This window comes from Tachypleus tridentatus, chromosome 12, assembly GCF_004210375.1.
Source record: "Tachypleus tridentatus isolate NWPU-2018 chromosome 12, ASM421037v1, whole genome shotgun sequence".
In the NCBI taxonomy this organism is placed as follows: domain Eukaryota; kingdom Metazoa; phylum Arthropoda; class Merostomata; order Xiphosura; family Limulidae; genus Tachypleus; species Tachypleus tridentatus.
The window spans coordinates 1545026-1561061 of NC_134836.1; the positions used below are offsets into that span (position 1 = coordinate 1545026).

Here is a 16036-nt window from a genome sequence, read left to right on the forward strand (position 1 = left end):
TTAGATTGTTTTTATTATACCAGATTTACATCATAAACTATAATGGAGCTTCTGACGTACGTATTATCGTAACTATGGTTTCTTCTACGAAAAAGAATCGTTGGTTTTCAGAAATTTATGAGCAGCTCAAAGATGCATGATCATTTAGTTGAAGATATAACAATATTTTTTTGAAAAATACTTAACAGGCTTTTTATGGTTGTCTTCATATTCATATATCAAATATGTAGAAGGTATATTTAAAATGATGAACTCAAGGTTTATCTGACCGAATGAAGCGAAGAAATGTGTCCACCCATTCTGCCCAGGGTCTAGAGCTTATCTTAGGGTCCTTATAGCTCTTGGGTTCTAGATTACATTTTATGCATTGTTCTGCTTTTCCTGAGAGTAATTTTACTAATTTATTTTTACTGGGACAGACTGAAAAGTGGAGGGCCATTTACTACGCCATTATATATGTAAACTCTTGAATTTATCAAAGTAGGTTTATTTATTATTAAGCATAAACTGTACAATAGGCTATCTATGCTCTACCGAAATCCGTTTTTAGCGTTATGCGTCCAAAGTTGCTTTAGGCATGTTGAAGTAGGAAACTTATTGATGTGTTCTATCCTATAACTGTGATAATTCGACAATTGTAGTGTCACGGGCATCTGTGTTTAACAAGTTTTCATAAAATAGACAGTCTATTATTACTGATGAAGAAAGACTTTATTCAGAACATTGAGTTCCTGTTCGAAAGAACCCTTCTGGCTTTTCAAATTATCACAGTTAAAACATACGCGAATTATTGTCTCGTCTTGAAGGTGGCCAATTCTGTATTCTCTACCAGCTTTGCTGGATCTGTGAACAGTTATTCTACACTAGCAATGTGGTCATAAAAACATTTGGTGAAGAAGCAGTTCGTAATTCTTTGGGCTAGGTTTTAGATTTAATTATTCTGATAAAATACATTCCATAGATCTTCCAAAAGTTGTTTTGGCATTGAATGATTAAAAAGATAAAAAAAATCCAAAAGTTAGAATCCATTGACTTTTGTAAAGCCTACCTTTTCTGAGTTTACGTTACAATGTCCATTCTGGGGGAGTCCACGCTAAAAAACTACGTCTAAAATAGACAACTGTTTTAATTACTTTATTTACTTCTACTAATTAATTGATCCATCTCTGTTCTTGACTACAGTGATGAATAATGCAAAAGGACTATGAAACAGCAGTATAACTCCTTGTTTCCTTAAAGCTTTAGTTTCTTTGAATCTTCTTGTTTGGCAGTAAGCATTTGTCTCGGATGCTGATCGACTCTCTAACGTCAAGTCTACTAATATCGTGTTTTTGATCTAATTTTGAACTTGTAGATCTCACAGAACCATATGTTACTGCTTCCTTACTCTTATTTTTTTGTAAGCGAGAAATCACACACTTATTGAAAGACTTCAGTCCAATGTAGTAGTTTATTCATTTCATTATTTCTGATATCATTCTTCTGTCTTACAGTTTGTTGGTTTATGTCCATTAATGGGTGTGCGTTATCTAGTATTTAGCGTGCCTGGACTGTGAGTGCGATAAATACATTGTGGTAAAAACGCGTTCTGCGATTCAAGACCATAAGCGTGCTATAAGACTGACAGCCAAATGATATGTAAAAACGACCCGCATGAACAAAAACCAACACGCGGAAGAAACACGATGCTGCATCGACCAAGGGTTCTTTGATCGAATCGTCGCCTTTGTCACTGATGTTGTTGTTGCAGTATCTAAAGATCTACAACTAGGACGTATATTCTGTACCCATGTCTGTCAAGTCGCAGACTTCTACTTTGAGCTGACTGGAAACCCCATAGCCCTGTAACACTATATTGCCAGCAGGGATAACGGAGAAATCGAAAACTTCATGTAAGTACTGGTTTCAATTTTACACAATAACATACAAGGAGGCTTACTTCACAAGTAGCTTGAACTCTACGAAGCTTGCAGCAAACAGGGTATAGACATAATAACCCTCAACGAAACAAATCTAAATAAAAATTCTGATTTCAGGCTTCAAGCCCAAAATCAGCAAATGGTAGAGGAATCGTGATATTATATAAATTACAGTGACACACGATGAAACTATAAGACAAAGTAACAACGAAATTCTACTCTGTCAAATTAAACCCGATAATGCAATGGTATTCACGTTAGTCGATGATATATATGTATCTCATAGGGCTACACTGGACACAAGTTTATTTCTGGACATATTTTTGTCCAGAAATAGAACTGTTATATTCTTAGGTGATTTAAACTCAAAACAACCAACTTCTTTTGTAGGAAAACTAACAGGAATGAAATTATTCCAAACGAATTTGTAGAAGACCACACCCAAGTGATCATCAATGATAACACGACACACACACACATATCGATGGATCACAAGACATCTTCGACCTAACAATAACTACTCAAATATTCTACCATTTGGTTAAAATTTCTCTGTATTGGACATTATAGGCGAGAATCACAACCCCCTACATTTCACTCTGTTTTACCCCATGACTACACAACGCACCCTTCCTCCCCTAGCCTATGACTTTTCCCGGACGGATTGCAGTGTTCGAACATATCTCAACTCGTCTCCTATCGAGCAAACAACAGATAATCTCACCTTAGCCATAACCTCATCAAACAAGAAGTGTGATCTCAGCAACAGACCCAAGCAAGAAAATCTCTTTTAACTTAAAATCGTGAAAGCTAACTCTCGAAATCTACTTCCACATTAAAGATTTGTTTGTTTGTTTTGAATTTCGCGCAATGCTACTCAAGGTCTCTCTGCGCTAGCCGTTCCTAATTTAGCAGTGTAAGACTAGAGGAAAGGCAGCTGTCATCACCACCCGCCGCCAACTCTCAGGCTACTCTTTTACCAACGAATAGTGGTATTGACTGTCACATTATAACGGCCCCACGGCTGAAAGGGCGAACATGTTAGGTGCGACGGGAATTCGAACCCGCTACCCTCGCATTACGAGTTGAACGCCTTAACCCAAGAAGACGATTAAGATGCCATTTTATCATCACACGTGATATTCAGGAAACACCCATCAAAAACTTAAAAAATCATAATAAAGTCATTAATCAAACAACAGCGTGAGATTAACTAGGACAATTTTTGTCTTACCATTGACGAAAGCAAGAAAGATCCAGCAACCTTTTGGAAAAAATATAAATCAATATGCAACACCCCCAAAAATACCAAAATAAAATACAATGACACCATAACCTCAACTGATTCCAATAAAGTCGATCTAATTGCTAAATATCTTACACCAGCTTTCCAAACCCTAAAGAGCCTATCATTTGATCAAAACCGTTATAACACAGTTAATAACTTTATATCAAACAATGACGACATATTTAAACATAAATTCCACCTACCACAAAACGTAAATAATGGCTCAGACATAATGATATAACGCGACAGATTTCATGTGCCAAAAAACTAAAAAAAACACTGCCCCCTGAGAAGACACGATTAAAAACATGGTTATCAAAAATCTCCCGGACAAATACCTAACTATCTTACAATACTGTACAATTTTTATATCTTACAAAATAGGATACACACTGGAAATCGACAGTTTTTTGTGTTTTGTGTTGTTTTTTTTCAATTTCGCGTAAAGTTACACGAGGGATATCTGCTCTAACCGCCCCTAATTTAACAGTGTAAGACTAGAGGGAAGGCAGCTGGTCATCATCACTCACCATCAACTCTGGGGCTACTCTTTTACCAGCGTATAGTGCGATTGACCATCACAGTTATTATAGTCATCAAGAAGTCAACTACAGACCGACAAAATCCAGCAAATTACAGGCCAGAAAGTCTCCTCATCTCCACAGAAAAAACTAATGGATAATCGTGAACAGACTCTTATTTCATCTAGAAATCAATAACATTATTAGTAACATACAAAACGCAGCCCGTCGCCAAAGAGAAACCTGCGACCACCCTGTCAGACTAACAGAAACAATCTTTCAGGCAGTTAACCGTAAACGGTAGTAGTATTTCTTGATGTGAAAAAAGCATTTGCTAGCGAATGGCATAACGGACTATTGTTCAAGCTATACCAACTTATGATTTCGCATATACAACAAATACAAGAGCACTAGGCTTGCTCAATTCAAGGTAAAGAGAGCCAGGTTCGACGAAAAGGCAACTTTGCTTGTTCTTGGCTTTGTACCCATCGACAAACCAATCCTCGCAGCATCGTACGAAGCTGCGTACTTGACCGCAAAGCAGGGCAAACCACACACCATTAGTGAAGGACTCGTAAAACCAGCTGCTGGGAAAAGCTGCTGAAAATAAGTTATCCCAAATTCCTCTTTCAAATGACACCATCAGCAGCAGAATAGATGACATGAGCGATGACATCTGGGCTTAAGTAGTTGCAGATCTGATTTCAAGCCCAGCAAAATTCATCCTTGAACTCGACGAGACCACCGACGTTTCCAATCTAAGCCAGCTTGTTGTATTCGTGCGCTATGTGAAGAACGACGAGATAAAAGAAGAGTTTTTATTTTCTAAGCCTCTTACAACAACAACTAAGGCAGCCGATGTGAAGAAACTTGTGGATGACTTCTCCGGAGACAACGATCTTTCGTGGGATTTGGTTTCTGCAGTTTGTTCGGACGGAGCTCCAGTCATACTGGGACGAAACTCTGGTTTTGGTGCGCTGGTGAAAGCCGATGTATCACACATCATTGTAACGCACTGTGTTCTGCACAGGCATGCATTGGCAACAAAAACCTTGCCTTCCAAAACTGGCAGAAGTATTAAAAATTGTAGTGGAATGTATGAACTTTGTGCAAAATAGTGCCCTGAAGCACCGCATCTTTAATCGTGCTGAATCACGTTTTTGCCATGCGTGTGGAATTACCCCTGTTTTTTTGCCAACATTGTCATGCAGATTGCTTTGAAAAATCTGAGTTCATTCTCATTTTGGCATACATGGCCGATATCTTCAATGCTTTCAATCAACAGATGCAGGGCGGTGGAGTCAACATCATTGAAGCGGAAGAAAACCTGAAGACTTTTCAAAAAAGCTACCGCTATGGAACATTTCTGTACCCGGGTAATTGAAGCAAGCAACTGCCATGCACTTAGATGAGTTTAGTGTTGTGACAGCAGATGTCAATAATGAATACCTCGACGAAATCATTGAACTTTAGCAGAGCCAGGTTCAACAGCAACTTATCAGAACAACAACGCTCTCAACGTTTTGGTGTCACCAAATCGTAGCGTATCCTCCTACTACTAAGAAAGCCCTTGAGATGCTCATACCGTTTGTTACAACGTATCTTTGCGAGCAATCCTTTAATAAAGAAAAGGAACAGACTTTTTTGCGAAAATGAAATGATTTTAGTTCACGATGGATTTGCATATTATCATTTACATTGCTTCTTGCATACAGCTGCCATAGCAACAACCTTAATGAAACACTTCCAATGACTGAAAACTAATTCTCCTAAAATGGATTAAAGCCAGTCTCGAACGGTTTTCAACCAATCAGAGTGCAGCAAATCAATAAAGGTATTTACGAATTCATGTTTATGTGCTGATGGACCTAGGTCTCAGGATAACTTTCTGACAATCTTTGTTTAAATGTAGACCTAGAGTTTAGTATGTTTGACTGTCTTACCAACGTTTTTCTTTATGAATTTCAGTGTTTTTTTCTAATCATTATAACTATATATGATCCATATTCTTTTGTGTTTTTTTAGGTTTTTGTTCTGTATTTTTCAGACTGCAAGATGAAACGTGTTCAATCAAGTGGTGCACAAAAGAAAAAATTGGCAAAAAAGAACCAACAAAAGACTTTGGATTTAGTCATTAATACTGGAAAGCTGACTAATTTTTCATTCAACTTGCACAACATGATATTCCAAGTCAAAACTCATCTCTGCCATCAGAAGTCGCTTGTATTGCACCTGACTTGAACAAGATTGAAGTTTAATCAAGCTCCACACCTACCAGTACCCCATTGTCCACTTCAAGGCCAGATGAGGTTGATGACATTGAGGTGTTACAGGCTGGCTCAACTGGCACAAGTTTCACAACTGAGCTCACTTTGCCTATAAAGTATCCTGATATCTCTAGTGTTAATGTTGATCAAGTTGCTCTACAAGACAGTCTGAAGTTGAAATAATTGCTGAAAATGAAAATCTACTGAACTATAGTAGAATGATTCAACCTGCAAAAGACGAAGAAACTTAAGCAAATGACCCAGAGTTGTGGTTCAATTTCTCTGTTGATGATGTGGCTTATTGGATTGCTAATGGACCCACTGACTGTCGAAACCACATTGGGTCATTTGGCAAATCATCAAGATACTTTTCGCAAAAAATTTTCTTTAGGGTAAAAGCCAGTGGTGAGCAATAGAAGAGAGAGTGTTTATTGTCTTCACCATCAACAAGGTTAGTTTACTGCTTTGTTTGTCAACTTTTTGCCCTAAAATTTCTTCGCGTTTTGTTGAAAGAAAAGAGTTGAGTGACTGACAAAAAGTATTGTAATTGATCATCATGAAAGAAGCACTACTTGCCGACACTCTATGCTAACATACTTAATTCGCAGACAAGGTTTAGGCTTGCAACAAGAGTTGGAAAAACAAATTAAAGAAGAGTGCAATTACTGGGAACATGTCTTGGAGCGTGTAATAGCTGTTATTTGTACGTTAGCTTAACACAGCCTGGCTTTTCGAGAAACAGAATGGTTCACTGCAGAATGGGAATTTTTTAGGGCATCTCATAAGTCAGTTTGAGCAGAGCACATTTTGAAATATGGAAATTTTGGAAATGGAAATCTTTCTTACTTGTCCGAAACCACCTGTAAAGAACTCATTGAACCAATGGCTTAGAAGATCCACACGTTCATTGTTGATGAAGTAAATTCTTCTGGTTATTTTAGCTTTTCAGTTAACTTGACACCAGATCTATCACATATATATCAGTTGAGTATAGTACTTCAATACTTAAAAGGATGTCAGCCTATTGAATGCTTTTTAATCTTTCTGGAACTGTAAAGCCATACCAGTGAGGAAATGGCAAATCAGATATTTCAGTACTTAAGTAAAGTTTGCAAATTTAATTTTTCAAAATGTAGGGGTCAGTCTTCCGACAATGCTGCTAACATATCTGAGCATTATAAGTGGATGCAGCAAAAGAGCTCAAAAGAAAATAAGTTTGCCATATATGTGCCCTGTGCAGCCCATTCACTAAATCTGGAAGGCCGAAGTGCTGTTGACTGCTGTCAAGTGGCAATTAATTTCTTCTCTAAAATGCATTTGTTCTCTACATTTTTTCAGCCTCAATCAGCCAGTGGAAAATTCTTAAAACTTGTCTTGGAAATGAAAGTGTGTTAAAATCCCTCTCGATACCAGATGGGTGGCACATGCTGTGACAACAACAGCAATTTTGAAATCTTTCTTTAAGATTTTGGAAGTTTAGAATGTCTAGTTGAAGACCAGTCACAAAAGGGAGACACTAGAAGAGAAGCTGACAGTATTACAAATAAGATGCAAGACCTATAATTTGTTTTTATATTGATCTTGTCGGAAGAGATTTTGCAAAAGTTTAATAAAGCAAGTCACGTTCTGCAAAATGAGGATGTGAACTTAAAAACACGTACAGATCTGTACGAGTCATTAGCTGATCAGCTACACACTTTAAGAGATGACTTTGAAATATTTGAAGCAGTTGCAAAGGAAATACGACCAAATTTTGATTGCAATGCAGCTCAAACTTGCAAACATGTTAGAAAGAAGGTACTCAATGACAAAGATGCACAAGAAGTAGATCTGAATGTCAGAAACAAATTATACAATCCTTGACAAACTAGAAACCCTGATTAGAAAAAGAGGAGAGGTGTACAAAAAAATAAGAAACACATTTTCTTTCCTAAGTGATGTGCTAAATGATGTAACTTCATCTGCTGAAACGGAAAGGTATCCTCAGTGCTCCCAAAAGCTAATTGATGCTTACCCACAGGAACTTGGACACTAATTTCTCTTCTGAGCTTCAGCAGTTTCACTCATATGTGCACCATACTTTCAATGCACCAAAAACTGTAAAAACCAGATTCAGTCACGCTGAACTTTATAAAATAATTTCAGAAGACAAAAATGAGTGTGCGTTTCCAAATGTATACATTGCAATGCGTATAATTTTAACATTAATAGTTACAAATTGCACAACTGAGCGTTCATATTCTCAACTCAAGCATATTAAAAATCCCAACAGAACAACTATGCGACGATACAAGGCATCCAGCTTGTTTTGTCGCATAGTTGTTCTGTTATTCTCAAGTACAGAAGCAGATTTGTTACACCAAATTAGTTTTGAGGACTTGACCAAAGACTTTGTAATTAAAAAATCCAGAAGAAAACTTCTTAAAATTTAAATAAATATTAAGGTATAATTAAATAATTTGTTTACAGGGTTTTAAGTTCAAAGTAAGAAATTGTTTACATCAAAGTGAGAATTGTTAAGTCAAAGTGAAAGCAGATATACAGTAAAAATAATTATTTTAAATAATCATTAATCAAAGACGTGATTTTCCTCATCATTTCTAAATAAAAGGCCTCAGTTGTTGCTTGATTTTGATCCATGTCCAATCTGTTAATTAAATAAATAGAAAAAATTTATAAATTTTCTAACTCTTATTTCACTTTCAGCACTCATCAAGTCTTAATGTCTTATCAGTTAAGCAATGGAGGTGCTGAAGGAAGGCATCGTTGTTGCGCTTTGTTTAGGGTATCAGTTGCCTTTAATCTGGCACTGCACCCACCAGTTTCCTTACTTTATCTGTAATATGTAGCGTATTAACCATCAATATTTTCAATTTTCATTTCAGGTATACACCTCAAGCACTTCCTAGATAGGTAATCTAGAGTTTGGAGAGTGAAAATAAGTTTTCTTGGGGTTCCCCCGTTTTCTTCACATCCAATTCTTGGAGCCCGGCATGGTCAAATGGTTAAGGCACTCGACCCGTAATCAGAGGGTCGCGGGTTCGAATCCCCATCACACCAAACATGGTCGCCCTTTCAGCCATGGAGGCGTTATAATGTTTCGGTCAATCCCACTATTCATTGGTAGAAGAATATCCCAAGAGTTGGCGGTGGGTGGTGATGACTAGCTGCTTTCCCTCTAGTCTTACACTGCCAAATTAGGGACGGCTAGCGCAGATAGCCCTCGTGTAGCTTTGCGCGAAATTTAAAAACAAACAAACAAACCAATTCTTGGCATAGGGTCCACTGATTCCCCACCACCTTGAAGGACTCATGTCCCACATCGCCCTTTGATCCTGTGATAGTCACTAGTGCCTGTCATCAGTTTTTCCACCGCTACTTGCTTGCTTTATGCTACTTCAAATAAATTTTGTTTTAGGTAAATTCCTCATTGTATGTTAAAATTCCTCATTTCACTTTAAAAGTTATTCTATGTTATATATACATAGCGCATTTTACTTAATGTTTTGTATTTGACAGTTCGCTAGCGTGTCGCTGCAGATACAAGCTGATATCACTGGCGGATTTAAGGGTATGTGGGCTCATGGGTTAATAACTTTTGTGGGCCCTATATCTCATGTAATTTTAATAGAATAAAATTATTAATGGGTCTCCATTAAAACCATGGACCCTATCTAAATATGCCACTGGCTGGCGCTATGGGAAACATATTCTGGCAATTGTGTATTTAATGTAAAACAAATTTTGAACTATTTGATGACCCAATGCTGCCATGAATCATTTATGGTAAGTATTGACAGATTTTAAAACACTTACCGAAGAGAAGTATTTATAAGCGATTTTTTAAAAGAAATGTTAAGCCAAGAACACAACATGGTGTTCATGGAAGCAGAACACTTAGAACGGTGGTTTTTAACCTTGTTGGAGGTATTGAACCCCGGAAGTTTCGTACTTGCATTCATTGAACCCCTTGTAATTGGAAAAATAAAATATGATTTTTTTCAAATTCAAAACATAAGTAGATATTTTATTAGTGCACAAAATGAACCATGCATCAGTTGCACACAGTATCACGGTGTTCAAAGAACAAAACCAACAAAACATGAATTTCACACAAAAACATAACTAAATGAATATTGACTGCAAATCAATGTGACTTTTGCTGTTGCCTTTCAGAGACAAGTTCAGAAATGCGCGGCTTCACCTTGGCAAGTGCCACTCTCATATCATTTTCGCAACAAAGTCTGTTCCTTTTCTTCGTTTTTATGTCTACCATCCTCGAAAAGGATTGCTCGTAAATATACGTTGTAACAAACGGTATGAGTATCTCAAGGGCTTTCTTAGCAATAAGAAGGTACGCTACGATTTGGTGACACCAAACGTTGAGAGCGATGTTGTTGAACCTGGCTTTGCTGAAGTTCAGTGATTTCGTCGAGGTATTCATCATTGACATCTGCTATCGCAACACTAAACGTGAACGGCTGTCTCACCCATGCTGGATATGACTCTCTGGTGGGAAAGTATCCATCAAGAAACTTTGTGAGTTCATCTAAGTGCATGGCAATTGCTTGCTTCAGTTACCCGGGTACAGAAATGTCTCCGATTTCAGATACATCTTCGACCTTACTTACACAGTCGTCCAGTAGGGGGAAAGATTGCGAAGTTATCATTCTCTGTTCGTCGTTTCAAGCAATCTGCATAACAATGTTGGCGCAAAAACAGAGCTAATTCCACACGCATGGCAAAAACACGATTCAGCACCTTTTCCCGGGAAAACCACCAAACGTTAGAATGGTACAGAAGTATCTCGAATTCAGAGCCCATTTCATTACACAACTCTTTAAAGATCCGGTGCTTCAGGGCACTATTTCGCACAAAGTTCATACATTCCACTACAATTTTTAATACTTCTGCCAGTTTTGAAGGCAAGGTTTTTGTTGCCAATGCATGCCTGTGCAGAACACAGTGCGTTACAATGATGTGTGATGCATCGGCTTTCACCAGCGCACCAAAACCAGAGTTTCGTCCCAGTATGACTGGAGCTCCGTCCGAACAAACTGCAGAAACCAAATCCCACGAAAGATCGTTGTCTCCGGAGAAGTCATCCACAAGTTTCTTCACATCGGCTGCCTTAGTTGTTGTTGTAAGAGGCTTAGAAAATAAAAACTCTTCTTTTATCTCGTCGTTCTTCACATAGCGCACGAATACAACAAGCTGGCTTAGATTGGAAACGTCGGTGGTCTCGTCGAGTTCAAGGATGAATTTTGCTGGGCTTGAAATCAGATCTGCAACTACTTAGGCCCAAATGTCATCGCTCATGTCATCTATTCTGCTGCTGATGGTGTCATTTGAAAGAGGAATTTGGGATAACTTATTTTCAGCAGCTTTTCCCAGCAGCTGGTTTTACGAGTCCTTCACCAATGGTGTGTGGTTTGCCCTGCTTTGCGATCAAGTACGCAACTTCGTACGATGCTGCGAGGATTGGTTTGTCGATAGGTACAAAGCCAAGAACAGGCAAAGTTGCCTTTTCGTCGAACCTGGCTCTTTTTACCTTGAATTCAGCAAGCGTTGTGTTCTTGTATTTTCCATCTCCATGCAGCTTTAGGGAGTGTTTTTTTAGTTTTGCCGGTGCTAGACTAGAATTGCTCAACTTGGCATTGCAAATCATGCATTGAGGACGCTGACTCCCATCATGTTCTGTTATACACGTGGATCCATATTGTACGTATTGGTCCGACCACTTTCTGTTTTTGCTCGACATAGTTAGTATGAAGGGATTGAAGGATTAGGAAAAAAATCGTAAATGACGCACGATTACTACAGTCACAAGTCGACTGCTAAGCGCACGAAGTTCCCTGCAGCTCAGATATTAAGGCCAATTGATGTGACGTGATCAGTCGCAGCCAATGATGGCCAAGTGGAAAATGATGTCACGAATCATGCGAGTGGGGTGAACGGAACGGATACCTAGGTTAAGAACCACTGAGTTTAAACAACGTGAGGGTTTGAACCGACACTAAAAATCTGAATAGGAGCGACATCTTCATCTGTAAATGAAGGCTATATTTAAGAAAGAAAAATACAACCCATAATGCCATTGCGATGAAGTTGAACGCATCTCGTTATATAATGAACAACATATTAAACAAGGATTTGAAGCTCATAAAGTCTTACTAAATTACATCTATACCTGAAAATCAATTATTATATTAATTAGAAACATGACGAAAGAAACTGGAATCAGAAAAATCCAATTTCAATCATCTGCTTATCAAGGCCCTGATATAGCTCCAATGTTGTTCTATGCTTAAACAACTGTATTATAAAATAGTGCATAATCTTTAAATTTGTACAACACAAGAAAAAGCTTACAATGTAAAATGTTGTTAACAAAGCAATAAGGATTCTTACTAGCTTGACACTTTTAAAATTCTAACTATATGATTATTTTTTTTGAAACCGAGTTAGTTTTATACTCTGGCATTATAAAAATATATTGAATAAACATCACCAACATCTAAAAGGATTAGTGTCATCTAACAATGCAATTCCAACTTTTAAACAAATTTGTAATTTAAATTAGAAAACACATCAATAAAAGAGATGCATAACACAACAATGCAGGACTTTGAGAACAAATCTATACCTTCTTCAGATTACGAACGAGTAGTACTAAAGAAGATCAACTAAAAAACTTGAAACAACTATAGCTACGTGAATGGGATAAAAAAATATGTAAAACATTATGAAGGGAGAACAAGGGAGCCAATAAAACAAATATTGAAATAGTAAAATAAACTGTTTGGAAAGAAAGTGAAAGAAAAATCAATAATTTGGGAAGAAAATGGCCCAATAGGAAAATCTACAGGAAAATTATTTTTAAAAAGTTAAAAACTAAAAGTGATAGTTAGAGTAAAGGCATTAAAATTAACTAATGATAGATTCTCAGAACTATTGTTGCATTTTATATATATATGTAACGTGTTAAGCACTGTTGGTTTCTCTCCGGATTCTCTTGGAGCTGATAGATAGCTTATAAGCGGTAACGAAATTATAAAAAAGTGTCAATTCATTTAATGGAAGTTCTGTACTTAATCAGAACAACTCATAGAATTTTATTTTTTCAGGAATTAAAGCAAATAAGTTTATTTCATAAAATAAATATTCGAATGTGTAAAAATGTAAACAACAAAATCACATTTTTCCTCAAAATGTTAAATAATTGCCTCTAGTCACACAGCGGAATGTTTTCGAACTTAAAACACCAAATGCCGGGTTTTGATATTCGTGATTGGCAGAACACAGATTACACTGGGGAACACTTTTTCAGTAACTTTGAGTTGCATTGGATAATTTAACTGATTCTGAAGGAGTTTTAGGCGCTGATTTCAAATCTGTAATTAGTTTTTCTCTACAAGCTCTAGTTTGTATGCAATTTGAGGTTAATGAAATTGTACAAATGTAAAATTGCGTAAACCATGTATAAGCATTTTCACGTCTATATATATAGATAGCTTCTAATATTTTGATCATTCTTCTTTTGTTTCAGATCAAACATGGCTTCCAAAAATAGATATCATTGCAGAAACAAGCCTGATGCCTTCGGCTACATATGTGGATGCTACACACTCAATCGTCAGAGACGTAACATATCCTCGTTCGTCAAGCGTGCCTACAAGGCATATTTTGAAGTTCATCTTGGTGATCAAGACAAGCAATGGGCTCCTCATGTTGTGTACCACAATTGTGAGGAAATGCTTCGAGACTGGACCAAAGGAAAACGCAATGGTCTGCCTTACAAAATAAATAAAAATGTCAAATTGCATAAAATCTGTAGCTTGCAGACAAAAACCTACTTCAGATTTGAAATCAACACACTCAAATTGACTATAGAAAGGTCTTTTTTAAAATGCAACAAAATGAGTGTTCCCCAGTGTTATTCTTGATTAAAGATTTTTTGGTCAGAGAAGTGTTACACTTATTCTCCAGAATAATTCAAGTCAAACACTAAAATATAGAGTTTATACCACCCAGTTTTATGATATATAATTAAAGATAATAAACTATGCTTGTAACATTTCACCGCTCTTTAAAATAATAAAAATTATTTCCAAACAGTAATAACACGTTCTATCATAACTTACTAAATTCCAATGAGCAATCAGTGTTGGTTAAATTATTAAGCCTAATAATATAAATGGTTTGTTTTGAAATTCGCTCAAAGCTACACGAGGGTTATCTGCCCTAGAAGTCCCTAATTTAGCAGTGTAAAACTAGAGACAAGGCAGCTAATCATCACCATCACGTCCAACTTTTGGGCTACATTTTTATCAACGAATAGTGGGACTGACCGTAGCATTATAATGCCCGCACAGTTGAAAGGAAAAGCATATTTGATGTGATGAGGATTCAAAACCACAACCGTCGGATTATGAGACGAGTGTCTTAACCACCTGGCCATGCCGGACCAATAATATATAACAACATATATGAATACATCAAACATGAAATATTCAAATTAATTATTTTCATTACAGTAGTGTCCAGGTGGTTAAGGCACTCGACTTGTAATCCTAGGGTCGCGTGTTCGAATCCCCATCACACCAAACATGCTCGTCCTTTCAGTCGTGAGAGCGTTATAATGTAACGGTCAAGCCCACTATTTGTTGGTAACAGAGTAGCCTAAGAGTTTGCGTTGGGTAGTTACGACTAGCGTAGATAGCTCTCGTGTAGCAATCATTACAGTAGTAGTTTAATATCATAATCAGTAGTCTCCTGCTGCAATATGACAAAGCTTGGGGATTAAAACACTCGACTTGCAATATAAGGGCCACGGGTTCTAATTCTGTTACAAAACATGTTCGCTCTTTTATCAAAAAAGTTGTTATAATTATTCACACTTTTCGTCAGTAAAGAGTAGCCCAGAAATAGCGGATGGTGGTATTGACTAACTGGATTCGCTCTAGTCTATCAGTTCCAATTTATGTACGGTTAAATGCACAGAGCTTTCGAGTAGCTTCACGAGAAATTCGATAAGCAAATGAACTGTTTGATCTACTATCGAAATATCAAGTAGCACCGTTTTCCATTGGAACTTGAATTAGAAAAGCATTAAATAAAATTTAAGAGTTTGTGCGCAATAAATTTATGTTAATTTTGTCTTTCTTTTTATTTAATATTTGAATAATAATTTTTGTATGCTTATAACAACTAATGGCCAACAAAGATAGGGTCAGTGTAAAAATAAATAAGAAATAGTTATATTAGACGAAGAAATGCATTTTAGTTAAAATATTTTGCTATCTGGGTTACGTGTTAATTCTTTAATTTTTTCGAGTTATTCGAAAATGAAAAGGGATGCGATAACTACAAAGTTTATATATTAAAGCGAAGATGTGTGGGAAATTATTTAAAAGTTAAAATAAATAAGTGTACGGAAGGAAGAATATGTCGTAAACACGCGATTACTTTCCAGTGAACCAATAATGATACATTGTTAATCTGATATTTTTCAGTAATTTTCGTTTTAATTTATATGTGATCATTGAATCTTGAAGCTAAGTCTGCAAACTGCTGGGTTTGAATTTGAAAATAAGCTGCATTTTATTAGAATTATAAATTAATTTGGGCTTAAAGTGTGCTGTGAAGTGTATCTGAAATGACGAACACTAATATCGGAGATTTTTCATCACTATTTAGGTGGAAGGGAGCACTTTTTAGAATACAGTACAGAAATTATGATTCCGAGGATCTCACGATTTTAAACCAGACAGATGTAAAAAAAACTGAACTATCAATTCTCAGCTTTGAAAGTTTTCCTACATTAAAAGAATGCTGTTGCAAGGTGTTAGTTTCGGATGCCTTACTTGCTAAATATGCCTCATCACTGTTGCCATCAGAACTTCACTATCATATGATGAAAAAAGCTTTAGAGAAAAGTAAGTGTAAACAATTCATCTTTATATTAAATGAAAAGTTTAAATTGCTGACATGAATGCAATTACATATGTTTAAATTAAACGTTTGTAATAATTTTAATTT

General features: G+C 36.6%; 1 protein-coding gene across 7 annotated transcripts in view; it reads left to right on the forward strand.

The window, feature by feature from the left end:
• The first annotated feature begins 15198 nt into the window (after nucleotides 1-15198).
• LOC143234784 (leucine-rich repeat-containing protein 14-like) overlaps nucleotides 15199-16036 on the forward strand; it is a 50117-nt gene continuing 49279 nt past the window's right edge. For 3 of the 7 annotated variants that reach the window (XR_013018802.1, XR_013018804.1, XM_076472405.1), the window contains exon 1: nucleotides 15252-15933. Coding sequence is in view for 3 of the 7 variants with exons in the window: in XM_076472405.1 (XP_076328520.1) it covers nucleotides 15654-15933 (280 nt within the window). In the remaining 4 variants the exon portion in view is untranslated. The other 4 variants (XM_076472406.1, XM_076472407.1, XM_076472409.1 and 1 more) reach the window with 4 other exon arrangements.